At 39.4% G+C, this 16518-nt stretch overlaps 2 protein-coding genes across 2 annotated transcripts in view; both read left to right on the top strand.

Moving 5' to 3' along the window:
* Positions 1-11688, top strand: part of LOC109468427 (adhesion G-protein coupled receptor G7-like) — a 15422-nt gene extending 3734 nt beyond the window's left edge. The window contains exons 2-19 of the mRNA XM_019766675.1: positions 315-383; positions 1825-2082; positions 2651-2773; positions 2976-3138; positions 3599-3705; positions 4212-4321; positions 4630-4694; positions 5013-5170; positions 5526-5639; positions 6020-6129; positions 6507-6656; positions 7306-7400; positions 7903-7999; positions 8484-8658; positions 9394-9581; positions 10144-10305; positions 10754-10863; positions 11406-11688. Of these exons, the coding sequence (XP_019622234.1) occupies positions 315-383; positions 1825-2082; positions 2651-2773; positions 2976-3138; positions 3599-3705; positions 4212-4321; positions 4630-4694; positions 5013-5170; positions 5526-5639; positions 6020-6129; positions 6507-6656; positions 7306-7400; positions 7903-7999; positions 8484-8658; positions 9394-9581; positions 10144-10305; positions 10754-10863; positions 11406-11688 (2537 nt within the window). The remainder of the gene's footprint in view (positions 1-314; positions 384-1824; positions 2083-2650; positions 2774-2975; positions 3139-3598; positions 3706-4211; positions 4322-4629; positions 4695-5012; positions 5171-5525; positions 5640-6019; positions 6130-6506; positions 6657-7305; positions 7401-7902; positions 8000-8483; positions 8659-9393; positions 9582-10143; positions 10306-10753; positions 10864-11405) is intronic.
* Positions 11689-12927: 1239 nt separating this feature from the next.
* Positions 12928-14695, top strand: LOC109468679 (adhesion G-protein coupled receptor G2-like). Its single transcript, XM_019766993.1, has 4 exons — positions 12928-13090; positions 13264-13391; positions 14062-14185; positions 14544-14695. Exons 1-4 carry the CDS (start codon positions 12963-12965, stop codon positions 14662-14664), a joined length of 501 nt encoding a protein of 166 aa, XP_019622552.1. The 5' UTR covers positions 12928-12962; the 3' UTR covers positions 14665-14695.
* Positions 14696-16518: the final 1823 nt, after the last annotated feature.

Raw genomic sequence — 16518 nt, 5'->3', positions numbered from 1 at the left:
TCTACGTTCTAAATACGCGAAGACTATCCAGAACCGTACCTGATCCTAACCCTAACCCATTCAGACATGAGCCATAGAAAACCATAGATATAGACACGTTTCTGACTACAACAGCAGCCTTGCTGCTGAGAGGAGTTCAACGAACATGGAATAAAAATACTACGACATGTTTTTTTGGATATTCACTTAATTGTTGGCTCAGCTTTGTAACTTTTAACGATGAGCCAACCCAAAGTGTTACCTAGTTGCCGGACGTGCTTTGAATAAGTAGTTATAAGGATATGAAAATTTGATGTACATGTTGACTATTCCAGGCAATGGTCAAGGAGCTTCTTCCCTCACCACAACGTCCGCTGGCCGTACAGCAACAACTTTCACGACCGGTAAGAAATATTAAAGCCGGCTTCTACATTGTATTATCATGTATGACACTGTTTGTTTATATCAGACTTTTTAGGAGCCTCCAAAAAATACAGCGGGCCTGGCGCAACTTATTCTCGCGCTGCGCTGAGTCACCGGAAAATGGAAATAGCGACGCTAATATATACATGTTGAAAGTTATTGAAAAATGACAATCTAGATGAGAAAATTTCAATATTATTTATATCTACAGTTTTGGCGCAAGAATATTACATAATATTGCTAAAAAAGAGAACGCCTTTGCCTCGCTGGCCCGTATCAATTTCTAATGTTATCATGGAAGTTTATCGTGTTGCTATTCATGCTAAAATAATGTTGAGCTGTTCAACTTCAATCTATGCCAACACTACATTATCATGATCATCAGGCGACCACACATCGGACACCGCATCCAAACGTCACATTTTTATTCACAGAGAAAACGCTAACTTCAAACTCCGGATATTTAGCTTTGTGGAATTCAGAAGTTTTATTTAGCGTGACATTATGTCTTAAAAATATCACTAAAACGAAGATTTTCTGGACAAAAAAGATAGATTAATGACAATACATAGTCAGTTCAATCTTTTTATGTTAGCTTGTGGTTTAGGTCAAAGGTTACGCGCGAACTTTGAATCAGAGTTGTTCGAGTCCGTCGCGCAAATTGTGCAGGTAAAAAGTGGTCATTATTTGAAAAAGACAGACTCGTGCTTTCTGTCAGTTGATATTAGAAGCACTAAGCAGCAAAATTTGACAGAAAATATGAAAGCTGGCGGTGAGGTTAGCCTCTTTTTGCGGGACTTGTAAATGGCCGGGGGGAGGGGGGCGTCTATAACTCTCTACATAATGCGATAGACTCAATTTGAGTCTATCGCATTCCATACCAGGCTTTCAATATCAATTGATTAAAATAGTTATTTTAGGTAGTTATTTTTATAATCTTGACATGTGATGATGTGACCCACTCAGTGTACATATATATCGGACGTTAAACTGCCAGAGTTACATGTATGTGCTAATATTTGCTCCTGTTTACACGCACACACACACACGCACACACACACACACACACGCACGCACGCACGCGCGCGCGCGCACGCACGCACGCACGCACACACACACACACACACACACACACACACACACAAAAAAACAGTTAACGTTACTCAAGCAACTGGGTATGATTTTTGAGCTTTTTCCAAGAGCACATCCAGTTGCTTGAGTAACAGTCTGTTTTTTGCCATTTGTTATTAACTTTACCTGGATGTCTAACCTTCCTTGACGTTTGCTCGTGTTTATATATACATGTATATATTATATATATATATATATATATATAATATATATATATATATATATATATATATATATATAACATATAACGTTGACGTTATATATAATATGAACATATTACAATGATTTCAGAATGTGTGATTGGGAATGGCGTGACGTATCGTGGCAGCGTCAGCGTGACGCAGAGCGGCCTGACGTGCCAGCGGTGGGACTCCGACACCCCGCATCGACCGGAGATTCACAAACGAGAGTATGTCAACGCCGGCCTCGTGGAAAACTTCTGCCGCAACCCCATACGCGGGTTTTTCGGCGAGAGGCTAGATCGTCCCTGGTGTTACACCACTGATCCACAGGTTATATTTCAAATCTGTGACATCCCCCAGTGTTCAGGTTAGTGTTTAAAAATAATAAGAATTTAAGTGCTCACCCCCATGAAATAGAGAGAGGGCGGTATAAGAACTTAGCTGTGTGTGAAAGAACTTGTAACTATTGCTATTGCATGTCAAACAAGGTGGAAGACAAAACACAAGAGGCATTATTTCAAACCGCCCCTTCTACAGTCACGAAAGAATGGGCCTATTTGAAGAGGCCAACAAATTCCATCCTAAGTCCTCCACGTTTACAGACAAAAAGAAAACTACTCTCCTCTTAACATCACAAAACACACACATTATAGAAAAAGTGGGATCATACATCTTCCATTGTCTCAGAAAAAGAAGTCGAACCAAACAGTTAGAATTTAGTGTTTAGTAGTTAGTAGTAGTTTAATAGTCGGTCTACTAAAGGAGTACACTTTGCCACTTCTGTAGTCTGGTAGACGCCATAAAGTGTTATGGATGAAATCTGTGCGTGGATTGATTTTTGCCTAGCCTGATTTCAAAATTTGTTCCTCTCAGACACAAGAACTGTTTGCAGAAGAAAAGTATCATCTATTACAGTATTGCCTTCATACCAACAGAAAGTACTACAACACCTCCTATGCCATCTACGTCAACAATAACAACAACAATAACAACAACAACAACAACCACAGTGACCATGCCAGAACTGACATCACCTACGGAGTCCTTTACACATACACGTTAGTACTAGTACATGTACTTGAACTCATCATCCAATATTCTAACATTCAATTCATTGAAATGTGCTCAAAGATTACTGTATATACCATGTCACATAGTTTTTAATCTGTACTGATGTTACAAGTATTATTCCATATTTTGCTGATATCGTTTAATTGACAAGTATTTATAGAAACTTGATTGACATTTCTTTTCCTAAAGCTTTGCACCCAGAAGTGCTGAGTAGTCCGAGTAATGCCAGTAAGATCGTTATCGGGGAAACTGTGATGCTGACTTGCACGACGAAAGAGTCAGATGGCTCGTATCACTACAGCTGGGAACTGGATGGTGAAATCCTTCCTGCGGAGACAAACAGAGTGTTTCTGTAAGTGTTCAATACATCTATCAATCAACCAATTGATCAATAAATTGCTGTACATAATGAATTCAAGAAACTTGAATTGTGTCTGAATTGTGTTCTTTGAAGAAGGCATAATATCCTTGTTACTACAAACACTTTAACAAACAAACACTTTAACAAACAAACAAACAAACAGTCACGAGATCAGCTATTTTGCTTGCTTATTATCAGTAGATTTCATCTTATTAAAAGATAATTCATACTAGATTTTTATTATAGTAGATGTTTCTTTTTCAGATGAAGCTAATTCCTCATATCATTACAATCCACAAAAATACCTACTTTTAGATACATGGAACCTTTCAGAGAATACCAATATATATTATTAGGTAATTTCAATATTTTTCTTTTGCATATTCAGGTACACAGAAAATACCAATATATATTATTAGGTAATTTCAATATTTTTCTTTTGTATATTCAGGTACACAGCCCAGACTGAAGGGACACATATCATTGCCTGTCACGTGTTGCATCAGTCTGAACAGTACACATCATGGAATCACATACTCATCCATGTGCTGAACAAAGGTATACACTGTATATTCAAGAAATGTCTTTATTCAACAACCAGTGGGTTTTCACTTCTGATGTCTCAGTGACCGTTTGTCACATTCTTTAGGGCAACAATGCATGACTCAGGTTCTGATTATAGTAGTCTGCAGCTAGGTTTCTCTGCTGCAATTTTACAAAAATGTAAAATGTTGTCACATTATATATTGTCAAGCACAGCAATGCTAATAAACAAATCTTAGTTACAACACTCTAACACTGATGGTGAATTGTGGAAGGAACTTACTTCATAATATGATAATTATAACAATCATATAAGTTGCAATGTAGTTACATTGTAATGTAATTCAAACTGGTATTTTTCAGATCATACCGTACAGTTCCTAAACATTCATGGATAATCAATACAATACAATACAATCCCAGAAGTCTGAAATCTCTGATTTCTTTTCTTCACAAAGATAACACATTGTTTATAGTTTTCTGCAAAGTAAGACATGTCTTGTGGTTGTTATTTGACATAGACACCGTCACGCTTGCCTGTACCATGACCTTGAGACTGAACTTCACCTCTGACCTTGAGCAGCTTGATTCACCTAGAGCCATGGCCCTTGTGCAACAGATTGAACTCTGGGTAAGAACTATGGATGATTCCTTGAACTTAAAATTTGTCTAGTTTTGAAAGTGTCAGAAATAGTTTTCTTGTGTAATAATTTGTACTGACATGATCAAATCATGTTGTTATACAAAAGAAATATAAAATAATTGCAAAATTCTAGTAGATGTTTCAGATAGATGCTATCTTTCTTTAGTGCCTATCTGTAACACCTGACTATTCAGGGTTCCATTTCTTTGGTTGTTTGATTTATTTTATAACATGTATTGTTCTACCTTGATGTATAACCTTCATTAATGTATAAATGGCATGATTTTGTATTGCAGGTACAATCAGCTGTGCAGAATAAAAGCATTGATGGCATTGTCAGTGTGAGAATCAAAGCATTCAGGTAATGTTAAATCTATATTTGTAACTTTTAACAAGCATTAAAGACAGAACATGCCTTTCTTAAAGTTAAGACATACATGTATGTGCAGGATGAAATAAGGACTCTTATGATATTTACTTTAATTTCTGAATGGATATGCCAAATAAAATTTTTCCTCAAAATAAATTTTACCAAAGTAAAACCTTTTCTTTACCTTTTAAGTTATTTCCTCCTGTGCCCAGCCCTTAAGTCTTTGAATAGATAAATATAGATTAACAATCTATATTGTGGGCCCCAATTCTTTGATGATTAAAAACTGTCTTTTCTTTCCTTTTCCAGGCCTGGTAGTGTAATTGTTGACCAGAACATCTATGTGGAAAATGCTGGAACATCAGAGGTAGAGCTGATACCTAACGTGGCGGCTGCCCTCACTCAAGCAGCTAGGGAGGATAGTCTTCTCCCAGTAGATCCAGAAAGCATTGGAATGAGGAGCATAGGTATGTATTCTTCATAAAAAAAGGAAGGCCAGAGTGACTGGTGGAAAGCTCTAGGTGAGAGAACTTTTTTGTGTTGTGTCTTTCCAGCGTCTAGCCAGAAATGCAAAGAATCAAACCTATGACCTCTCGATCTCTTGTACACCTGCCTTCTAGCCACTTGATGCCACCAAATGGGGATCTAACCAAGATCTGGGCAAATTAACTGCAAAAAAACTTGCCAAATGAAAAACTATTGTGAAAGAAATTTGAAAAAAATGATCTGACTCGTATATCTTAAAAAAAAACTAATTTTAAACATAATATGTAAAAATTGTCGTTTGAAAATGACAACTTGAATGTTAATTTTTTTTTTCAGTTCAGTGTCTGGAAGAAACTGTGGAGGTGAATAATGTCACGCTGACTTTCCCAGCAACCTCAGGGGGCAGATTTGCATATTCAACAGAAAGATGCCCCAGGACAACTTTGGATGGTAAGGCTTTTTAGGGCTCAAAATACCACCTGCATAATGTCATGCTGGTAAAATTGAAGCTGTGCCAGTATTTCTGATATCTGTCATATTCCATCAGGCTTTCTATCAATTGATTCAAATACCAAATACATATTTCATTTAATTTAGAGCATATTCACATGTGACAACACATGCATTTTAAATTTTACATATCGGTTAATATCACAAAAACTGCTTGAATGCTAGAAATTTGACCATTGACTCTAAAAGCAAAATTTCTCATCCAATATAACATGATAGTCTCATAGTATGTTTGTTGCTGTATGGCAATAGATGACATAATATGTACCTTTTACAATTGTTATGCAATAAGATATATATCATAAATCTGTTTTCCTCAGGTGGCCTTCCCAGGGGCAGTAGGAGCTGTAGTGGAGACATTGGAACAGGAATGGTCTGGTCCCAGCCCTTCTTACTCAACTGTAACCATAACCTTCAGACACTGGCTGAGGTACAGTCTTTGTTTCTCTTTTCAATGCAACTAAGTACGTGTAAAACCTTCCTGATCTTCATTCGTGAGGACAAGCCAAGAAATACGTGTTTACCGAAGGAAAACATAATTGTTTTTGCTCTGTTTCTTCTTCCTGTTCCTCTTCTTCTGTTAAAAAAAATAAGATTAATTACCTGAACCAGACGTCTGTCACCGTGGTAACTAGTGTTGGGTTACATCATGTTGTAATTTTATATCAGGAGAGATTTACACTCCTGTCACCATATTATATGTATATGGATGTGTTTGAGTAAGAATTAGTAGAGCAGACCATATGCGAAGAAGGTACACACTATGAATGTTACGTTTCTTAATACTTTTGCTTTACTTGTTTTTAGACCAATGTCACAAACACAAACCTGGAAGATGTTGCAACGGCACTCCAGTTGCTGACGTTAGATGGCTCCAGTCTCACTGTGACAGACGTGACGCATGCTGCTCAAGTTCTGGACAACATCGCGACTGTTCCTTCTGTTGTTCCAACTGATGTAAGCTGTCATCCATATGCCACCACTGCCACTCACTCACTCACTCACTCACTCACTCACTCACTCACTCACTCACTCACTCACTCACGTCTATCACAATCACACATAGCTACAAGCTGAAGACTGAAAATGATGTGGCCTTTGATAAACACACTCAGGGAGCTTTGACCTAACTTGTGGTCAACATCCTCAATGTGCCACACTGACTCACTCACTCACTCACTCACTCACTCACTCACTCACTCACACACTCACTCACTCACTCACTCACTCACTCACTCACTCACTCACTCACTCACTCACTCACTCAATGTGCCTAGCGTGTGGAAACGAGTTTCCAATTTGACCCTCCTGTAAGTCTTTGGATGCACTTTTCCCCCCATACTTCCTGTAGCACTACCGTATTGAAGTAACTATGAACACACAAACAAACAAACAAACACAACAGAAACAAAACTCATAGTTATATTCACAAAGACAATTATAATGCCTGTGATAGCTTATTTAAATTCTATGTAACAGTAAGTTGGATTGTCAAATTTACAAGCATGTCGGCATAACGTACTGTGTCTGTGTGAAATCTGGACCATATTTAATAACATGCATCATACTATTATAGTATTTCTAAATTATCACCTTTACTCTACAGGTTGGGTACTCTGCTCTGTACACAGTGAATCAGATACTGGATGCACCAGAGACTGTTCTGAAAGATACTCAGTCCATGGGGCTGCCACCATCCAGGTATACTAAATGTTTTGTGAGCTTTGTGAGCATTTCGTCCATAGAATTTGTTAACAAATGACAAAAATATATCTTGGTACTAGACAGCATCTTTACAAGTAAACATACCTGTCCTTGGTGCTGAACACTATCCACACACCAGTGAATATGCCTGTTCTTGGTACTGAACACTATCCACACACAGGTGAACATGTCTGTCCTTGGTGCTGAACACTATCCACACACAGGTGAACATGCCTGTCCTTGATGCTGAACACTATCCACACACAGGTGAATATGCCTGTCCTTGGTGCTGAACACTATCCACACACAGGTGAACATACCTGTCCTTGGTGCTGAACACTATCCAACCATCATACTAAATGTTGCTTGCAAGTTACTCCGAGTAGTTCATAATATATTCTTGGACAACAAAGAGTAAAGAAATGGGTATTTCCTTTTACAGCCAGAATAAGACCAGGGTTTCTTTCTTATAATCTTTTTTATGTTTTATTTGTGACAGAATTGTCCGGTCCTTGGAGCTCATGTTGGATAAAGTCAACCTTGATGGGACCAGGTTTCACAGAATCCTACCTAACATCGCTGTGGATTCTATGGAGGTATTTGTTGTCTTACTTACCTGAGTATCTGAGACAAAATATAATACAGATGTCACTTAGAGTGCTTCAAATCTTGAGGTTATTGCTGATAAGCATTCAGCAGTTAACTTTCAGAAAAGATGAGTGTCGTGCACATGATGTGGCATTGTATGGTGTGGCAGTTAGGGCATTTTGCTTAGAACCCAGAGGTACTGGGTTCAAATCCCCTGACACGCCCTGATGTTGTGTCCTTGGGAAAGGCATACAACATTCCTTACTTCACTCAGATGAAAATGAGTTGCTTTGGTTAGGGTCATCCCTCCAATAGGGCAAAAGGAGAGAGCATGTAGCTGACCCACCCAATAACAATAGCTGTTACAGCAATGTACATCATAATGACAGCAACCATAATCCTTGTACTGTCATTGTATCTCTTCACTAGTTGTAGAAAATATTTTGTGTGACTGAAGATCGAAAACACTTTCTTACCGCAATACCATCCCAGGTTCCTGTCAGTGCGTTCTCCCGTGGTCTTGGGTTTGAGTGGCTGGAAGGAGAGGTGCTTTACACAGTAGAAGATGGGCAGAGAATACTGAAGATGCAGGGGGAGGGGGGCGCAAGATATGCTGGACAGGTGGAGGCCTCCATCTCCCTTCCAAAGTCTCTCTTAGACAAGACAGGTCAGTCTTTTACTATCATGAAAGTTCATCTGTGTTGGTCGTTACATGTTTAAAGTTAAAACTTTTGGTCCAACACTAAAATTCTCTCACCTAGAGCTTTCGACCAGTCACTCTGATCTTCCTCAGTAGACTGACCCAGTGAGGCTTGTCACGCGGCTTCTTTGAAGTGTGACGTCACGCCAGAGTGACTGGCCGAAAGCTCTAGGTGAGAGAATTTTTGTGTTGGATCAAAAGTACAAAAGTTGGATCTGAATCTGAAAAGTTTTAACTTTCAACAGGTCAGTGTTTTATTGTGTTATCTAATTGAGTCAGTATCACTGATTACAGTATGAATATGGAAGGGCCTAGGAAGAAAGTGTTGTGTTTCCTGTTTCCTGACCGACCCTAGAAAAATCTGCTGACCCTAGACTTTTTTTGGGGGTGGACCCCTGCAAGGGACAAATTTCTAGCTCCATGAACTGACACCTGAGTGATAAAACCTTATGCAATCAGTTTCCCAACATTGACATTGAAACAGGAAAAACAACATTTTTTTCCTAGGCCTAGTGTGCATAGTCCAGAAGTTAGCAACTCTGCTTGGACCATGGGGTTGGGAGTTTGAACCCCAGCTGTTGTTGCTCACTTGTACACTACTGGAAGGGGCCACAGTCCTTATCACGGGACATTAAGCCGTGGTCCACTGTTCATTGTGTTTGTTGAAAAAAGCTGGAGTAGAGACTGATTTTTTTCCTTCAGATTCTGAAGGCCTGACTCATGTGAGACTAAACCTGGTGGTGTACCAAAGTAGCAAGCTCTTCCAATCCAACCAATCAGGACAGTCGACAGAAGGGATGCCCAACAGCAGGGTCCTGGCCACCTGGATCACTAATCAGTCCTTCCAAGATCTACCCGAGCCGGTCAACCTCATATTCCTTCCTTTGCAGGTGAAATAAAGGCATTTTAATCTTGTTTTTGTATTGGTTCATCTTTCAGATTGTAATCTTGTATGGTATGATTCCTGGCATTTCTGGCTAGTCATTACTTTTGAGACGGAAGTATTGTTTTTGGTTGTGCTAATTGATAGTTTGTGTGTTTGAGTTGAGTCTGCACTGGGACCTGAGCGACAGGGTCGTGAACTGGGTGTGGTTTTGGGGGTTGTCAGGGATGTGTGACGTCAAAAATTTAACTTATGGTGTAATCGTGGGGTTAATTTACTTCATACAATGGTATGAGTAGTAATCCATTGTGCGATGTAATTCAACAGGGTAGTTCCCTCTGATCATACAGTACAGTTTCAAAATATTCTGCATCATGTGGTGGAAGGAGATCTCTAGAGGGATGGGCTCTGCCTTCCTATACCATTCCCTAGACACAGTGTATTAACAAACCTTCAAAAAAACTATTATAGAACTTTAAACCTTGTTCCTACCTGTAAGCTTGTATGTATTTCGGTTACATTTTTATTTTCTTCATATTTTGCATTTTTATTTTCTTCATATTTTACAGGAAGACAAGGCGGCACAAACTAATGTGTGTGCTGCGTGGGACTTCTCATTGGCTGGGGGTGTGGGGGCGTGGTCACCCCAGGGTTGTACGTACATGGGATCAACGACCGATGGGAGCGCCATGTGTTCCTGTAATCATCTCACCAACTTTGCCGTACTGGTGGTATGTGGGCAAGTCTTTACAATAATACCCAATGGATGCATCTTTCATTGGCTTTTATGAACACACAATACGAAAACAAAATAAACTGAAAATGTATTTGCAAAGCAAATTCATTAATTTTGTGTTTACCTTCACATAGTTTAGCTCAACAAACTACTGCTAATTCTTACTAAAACACATTGATTTTCATATGTATGGTGACCAGCCCTTCCAACTTGCCACATAATGTAACCTAATGTCACAGGGTGCGTGCTACAGCACCAGTTACCATGGTGACAGACATCTGGTCCAGGTTCTTGACCTTTTGTGTTTGGAGAAGAAGAAGAAACTGAGCAAAAACAATATGTTTTCCTTCTGTAAAGGTTAACATAACAAAGAAGTTACTGACAACTGAACTTTTCCATTTTCACTCCCAATGATTTTACAATTATGTTGTTTTTTTCCTTAGGGTCATCAGGACAAAAAGCATGAGGCACCTCTGAGCCTGATCACTACCATCGGCTGTGCACTGTCTCTGGGTGGCCTGGTCATCACACTTATAACTCACCTGGCCTTCAAGTAAGTATATTGTCTCTCTGTAGTATTGATTCAGAAGTACATTAGATAAAGATGATATACTGCTTTGGGTAGTGGTGTGCAAGCAGTGTTCAGCACTAAGGACAGGCATCTTTTTCTGTGTGTGGATGGTGTTCAGTACCAAGGACAGGCATGTTCACCTCTGTGTGGTTAGTGTTCAGTACCAAGGACAGGCATGCTCACCTGTGTGTGAATAGTGTTCAGTACCAAGGACAGGCATGTTCACCTGTGTGTGGATGGTGTTCAGCACCAAGGACAGGCATGTTCACCTGTGTGCATGTATGGTGTTCAGTACCAAGGACAGGTATGTTCACATGTGTGTGGATGGTGTTCAGCACCAAGGACAGGCATGTTCACCTTTGTGTGGATAGTGTTCAGCACCCATGTTTACCTGTGTGTGGATAGTGTTCAGCACCAAGGACAGACATGTGAAGATGCTGTTTAGTACCAAGAACAGGTATATTTTTGTCATTTGTTTACAAATTCTATGGACGAAATGCTCACAAAACTGGTATTCTTTGCAGGTCTCTACGCAGAACAAAAGCACATTTCATCCTCATCAACTTGTGCCTGGCACTGATAGCTGTACTGGTGGTGTTCTTTACCGGGCTGGAAGGCGCCAAAGGCAACAGCATTGGCTGCATGTCTGTGACTTTCCTGTTGCACTACTGCCTGCTAGCAGCTTTCCTGTGGATGGCAGTCGAGGCATTCGTGTTGTACCAGGCGCTGTGGAAAGTTCTGGGTGTGGAGACACATCTTACATGGCGGTTTGCACTGGTGTCTCTTCTCATTGGCTGGGGTAAGTAGCAATGTCACTCCTCATTGGCTGGATAAGTAATAACGTTATTCCTCATTGGCTGGAGTAAGTAGCAGCATCACTTCTCATTGGCTGAATGACCAGTAACGTTATTCCTCATTGGCTGGAGTTAGTAGCAGTGTTACTCCTCATTGGCTGAATAACCAGTAACGTTATTCCTCATTGGTTGGGGTAAGTAGCAGTGTAACTCCTCATTGGCTGGAGTAAGTAGCAGTGTTAGTTCTCATTGGCTGAATAACCAGTAACGTTATTCCTCATTGGCTGGGGTAAGTAGCAGTGTTACTTCTCATTTGCTGGATAACCAATAGCATTATTCCTCATTGGCTGGAGTAAGTAGCAGTGTTACTTCTCATTGGCTGTATAATCAGTAACATTATTCCTGATTGGCTGGAGTAAGTAGCAGTGTAACTCCTCATTGGCTGGATAACCAGTAACATTATTCCTCATTGGCTGGAGTAAGTAGCAGTGTTACTTCTCATTGGCTGTATAATCAGTAACATTATTCCTTATTGGCTGGAATAAGTAGCAGTGTCACTCCTCATTGGCTGTATAATCAGTAACATTATTCCTGATTGGCTGGAGTAAGTAGCAGTGTAACTCCTCATTGGCTGGATAACCAGTAACATTATTCCTCATTGGCTGGAGTAAGTAGCATTGTTACTCCTCATTGGCTGGATAACCAGTAACATTATTCCTCATTGGCTGGAGTAAGTAGCATTGTTACTCCTCATTGGCTGGATAACCAGTAACATTATTCCTCATTGGCTGGAGTAAGTAGCAGTGTCACTCGTCATTGGCTGTATAACCAATAACATTATTCCTCATTGGCTGGAGTTAGTAGCAGTGTCACTCCTCATTGTCTGGATAAGTACTAACGTTATTCCTCATTGGCTGGAGTTAGTAGCAGTGTCACTCCTCATTGGCTGGATAAGTAATAACATTAATCCTCATTGGTTAGCAAGTGGGGAAAGTAGACAATATTACTACTCATTGGCTGGATAAGGAATACATGTAACGTTATACCTCCTTGACTGGGTAGTCAACAATATTGCATCTTATTGGCAGGGTAATCGACAGTGTCACTCCTCGTTGGCTGTGTTGAATAGAAAGTTTGTAGTACTGGCTTTAGATCAGTTTTACTCCTATTTTCTGCACTCAAAGAAAATGTGAGAAAAAAATACTGGCAAGCACTAATCTGATAACTGAATCTACCTTTTTTTAACTAAGTGATGAAGTCAATGAATAAGCCTAATTGTCATGTTTAATGTTTAATGCTCTACTCAATTTCTGTATTGTGTTGCATTTCTGCCCAGGTCTTCCAGGGGTCGCTGCTGGGATCACTATTACCCTTCACCTGGTGGTACCTGTTCCTGGATACACGTCAGACACCCTGTAAGAACAACTGGCAATTAGTTGATATTTGCTTGACTAGAATACATTTGCTTCACTTGTGCTGAAATTCGACAATGAGTTGTACAGTTGAAAATTTGGGTAAGTCCATTTTTGGTGTTAAAGAATGACTAATTGTATTAATTCTCAAATGAAGATGTTTTTTTCCTCCCCAGTTGCTGGATGTCACCAGGAGAGTTGCTGTACTTTGGGTTCCTGGTCCCACTGGGAGTCATTCTCCTCTTCAACACCATCATGTACATCATTGTCATCAGGAGCCTCACATGTGCCTACATCTCAAGGGGTACTCTCTCAGTTCATGTGAACAATTCAGTTATAGGATATTGAGAATTTATGCATTGTACATAACCAATGCTTCTCTTACTTGCTTATGTTTCAATGTCTATTGGAATCCAAATTGTCCTACTCCTACAATGGAAGAAATTTTGACACGAAAAGTAAGAACTTAGTGTTAGCTATAACATCATGATAACCTTGGTTGTACATTGTATTAGTGATTAGTGATTATAATTTATGTGTGTGCGTGCGTGGATGCATGTGTGAGTGCGTGCATGAGTGTGCATGCATGTGTGTGTGTGTGTGTGTATCTGTGTGTGTTTGAATGTGTGTGCATGCATGTGTGTGTGTGTGTGTGTATGTGTGTGTGTGTGTGTGTGTGTGTGTGTGTGTGTGTGTGTGTGTGTGCATGTGTTTAGCACAATAATCATTTCATACTTGGAAATGTGGAGAAAAAAAGAGTGTTTAGTTACACATAAGATCACTTTCAAGAGCTTGTTCAAATTAAACCTGTTGGTAGAAAAAGATTTGTTTTTTCTTACATAGTCTTACAAGTTAGTGTGGTGTGTAGTGTAGTGTGGTATTATTACCTTGCATATTGCCCTTGGTGATTAATTTAGGCCTTCTGCATTTTAACCATTTCTTACATACATCATCTCTGTATGTATTCTCACCAGGTAAGTTGCTGAAAAACAAGAGGACGCGGAAACTGCGAGCTGACATCCTGACACAGCTGAGGATCTCTGTCACTGTTATGGTTCTGGTGGGGCTGACTTGGGGCTTCGGATTCTTCCTCTACATGTAAGCCATATGCTGATTGGTCACCACAGTTGACAAAAGACACCTGATTGGTTGTGATTGATGTAATTCCTATTTTCAAGGATACCCTAATCAAAGATATAACCAGTGCTGTGATTGGTCAGGATACTAAGTGAAAGAGCCTGATTGGCCAAGGCTGGTTTGATCAGACTGATGTACCCATTTCTGATTGGTCGGAATAGATCTTCAGTATATGGGTTAGTATTTGTGTGCATACCTCCAGGATTACTGATGCTATATTAGTATATTAGTATACATTCCAATTCATCATTTTTTGGAATGTGGCAGTATAAGTGGTAGAAATGATGATTCATTTTTCTTTTTTTTGTTCAAATTTCAGAGAAGACGCTGGGATTGTGTTTGCCTACCTGTTCTGTATCTTCAACTCTCTCCAGGGGTTCTTCATTTTCATCTTCCAGTGTGTCATGCAGAAAGCTGTACGGACAGCATGCTACAGGTGAAGTATTGTTTTTGGTCGTGTTAATTGATAGTTTGTGTGTTTGTGTTGGGTCATCACTAGTACTAGGACCTGGGGAATTTGAGGTTGAGTTTGACACTGGAGTGATGGGGCTGTGTACTTGGTGTGCCCTTGGAGTCATATTGTAGTTATAATTAGGGCTGGCCAGGAATGTGTGATGCAAAAATTTGACTGACGATGCAATTTTGGTAGGAGGTTACTTCATACAATGGTATGAGTAGTAATCCACTGTGTGATGTAATTCAATCGGGTATTTTGCTCTGATCATACAGAACAAATGTCATGATTACCCAAAGAGAAATTTGCTCTGTTACACAGAAAAGGTCTGTTAATAAAACAGTCCTTTTAGTTGATTGTTTTTTTTTGTTTGTAATGTGCATGGTTTCAAGATTGGAGTCTTTTAACTTGAAGGTAGCTCGAATGTACATTTTCCAAAACATTCACGGATAGTACCCAGTACAGTGCCCAAAGTCTGACATTCCGTCTTGTTTTCTTTCCAGTTTGATTTGTCGGAGGAAGACACGGCAATGGAGGTTACCAGAGACTGACATCATCCGGAAAAATGTTGCGCAAGACGTCACCGTGCCACTTACAGACATTGGCGACGCCACTGCAGATTAATACTTACAGTACTGTCTTTAGCCTGGGTACCAAACCTTTTAGGGTTGGCTTGGGGGTGATTTTCCTTTACTGAGCACACGTGATCTATACCCGCGTACCTATCTCCAGCTGGTTTGCCTTTCAATATAATCTGCTGGCTTTCTCTAAATATGCAGACCGTTGTGAGCAAAGAAACCTAAACCGTTTGCATAAAGCTACCCCCGGCGCGTGGTAATAAGGCGCTAGTTTGGCAGTGCGTGATGCTACCAGTGCCGAAGAGATAGCGCTGAGCTCAAGGCATCTGGTTACCAGGCTATAGTCTGTCTTTTGTCCCAATTTTTAAAATTTGATGTTTTTCGTTATTTTTGTATTTTGAAATTTGAATTTTTTTCTACAATATGATTGAATGAAACGAATACAATTACCTGTTACAAAAAATTTTTATCAGTTTGATATTTTGATGTATGATGTTGCGATAGTGAATAAGTTTGTGTACCATTTCTTATGACATTTCTTGATACAATATTATGTGCTGAACTGCACTAGTTTGTTTGTTAACTGTACAGTCTTTTTTTTCCGGTAAGACATATACGCAGGCTGACATTAGTATTTAAATTTAGCCATATTAGAATAGGTAGAATTTGCCAGTGGAGTTTGGCCATCATATTTGCCAGCCGATCCCTGTTCCACAGAAAAGTTCTGTTACCACATTTCTGTTATTTGATTGTTTTTGTTGATTGTATTGTGCGTGGTTTTAAGATTGGAGCCTTGTTACTTGAAGGAAGGTTTGATTCAGTGTTTTTGGATAATTGTTTGTTGCAGATAGAATTATTCTTTTGTCTTGTGTAAAGATAATTGCATTTTTGGATAAATATTTGTTGCAAATAGAATTATTCTCTGTCTTTTGTAAGATAAATTTTGGTGATTGTGTTTTGTATAGATATCAGATCTGTTGTGGATAAAATGATTCTGTGTCTCATTTAAAGATAATTGTTGGTTTCTAGTTGAAACATCAAGATATTGAAAATACTTCACAGTCTATGCGGTCTGTTTCTTCATGAAAGGTGTAATTATGTTATGCAGAGTTCAAATTCATGAAAATACAGAAGGTTTTTCTAGCAATTGCGTTATCATTTTTTAAGGATTTTAAGAAGAAATATAAGCCCCTGTAGTTTCATAACAAGCTGCTAGGGGAACCAAACCTACACCACTTATAATATCCTGACATGAAGTACTT

The sequence above is a fragment of the Branchiostoma belcheri genome, unplaced genomic scaffold (assembly GCF_001625305.1).
Source record: "Branchiostoma belcheri isolate BF01 breed outbred unplaced genomic scaffold, Haploidv18h27 scaffold2, whole genome shotgun sequence".
In the NCBI taxonomy this organism is placed as follows: domain Eukaryota; kingdom Metazoa; phylum Chordata; class Leptocardii; order Amphioxiformes; family Branchiostomatidae; genus Branchiostoma; species Branchiostoma belcheri.
This window is presented reverse-complemented; position numbering and strand designations above follow the sequence as displayed.

What these genes read in the sequence shown, in the direction of transcription:
- LOC109468679 (XM_019766993.1), top strand. Translation starts at nt 12,963, where the DNA reads ATGTTTAATGCTCTACTCAATTTCTGTATTGTGTTGCATTTCTGCCCA. An exon ending in ATGTGCCTACATCTCAAGGG is followed by an intron (nt 13,392 to 14,061) that starts GTACTCTCTCAG and finishes TATTCTCACCAG; the next exon opens with GTAAGTTGCTGAAAAACAAG. An exon ending in TTCGGATTCTTCCTCTACAT is followed by an intron (nt 14,186 to 14,543) that starts GTAAGCCATATG and finishes TTCAAATTTCAG; the next exon opens with AGAAGACGCTGGGATTGTGT.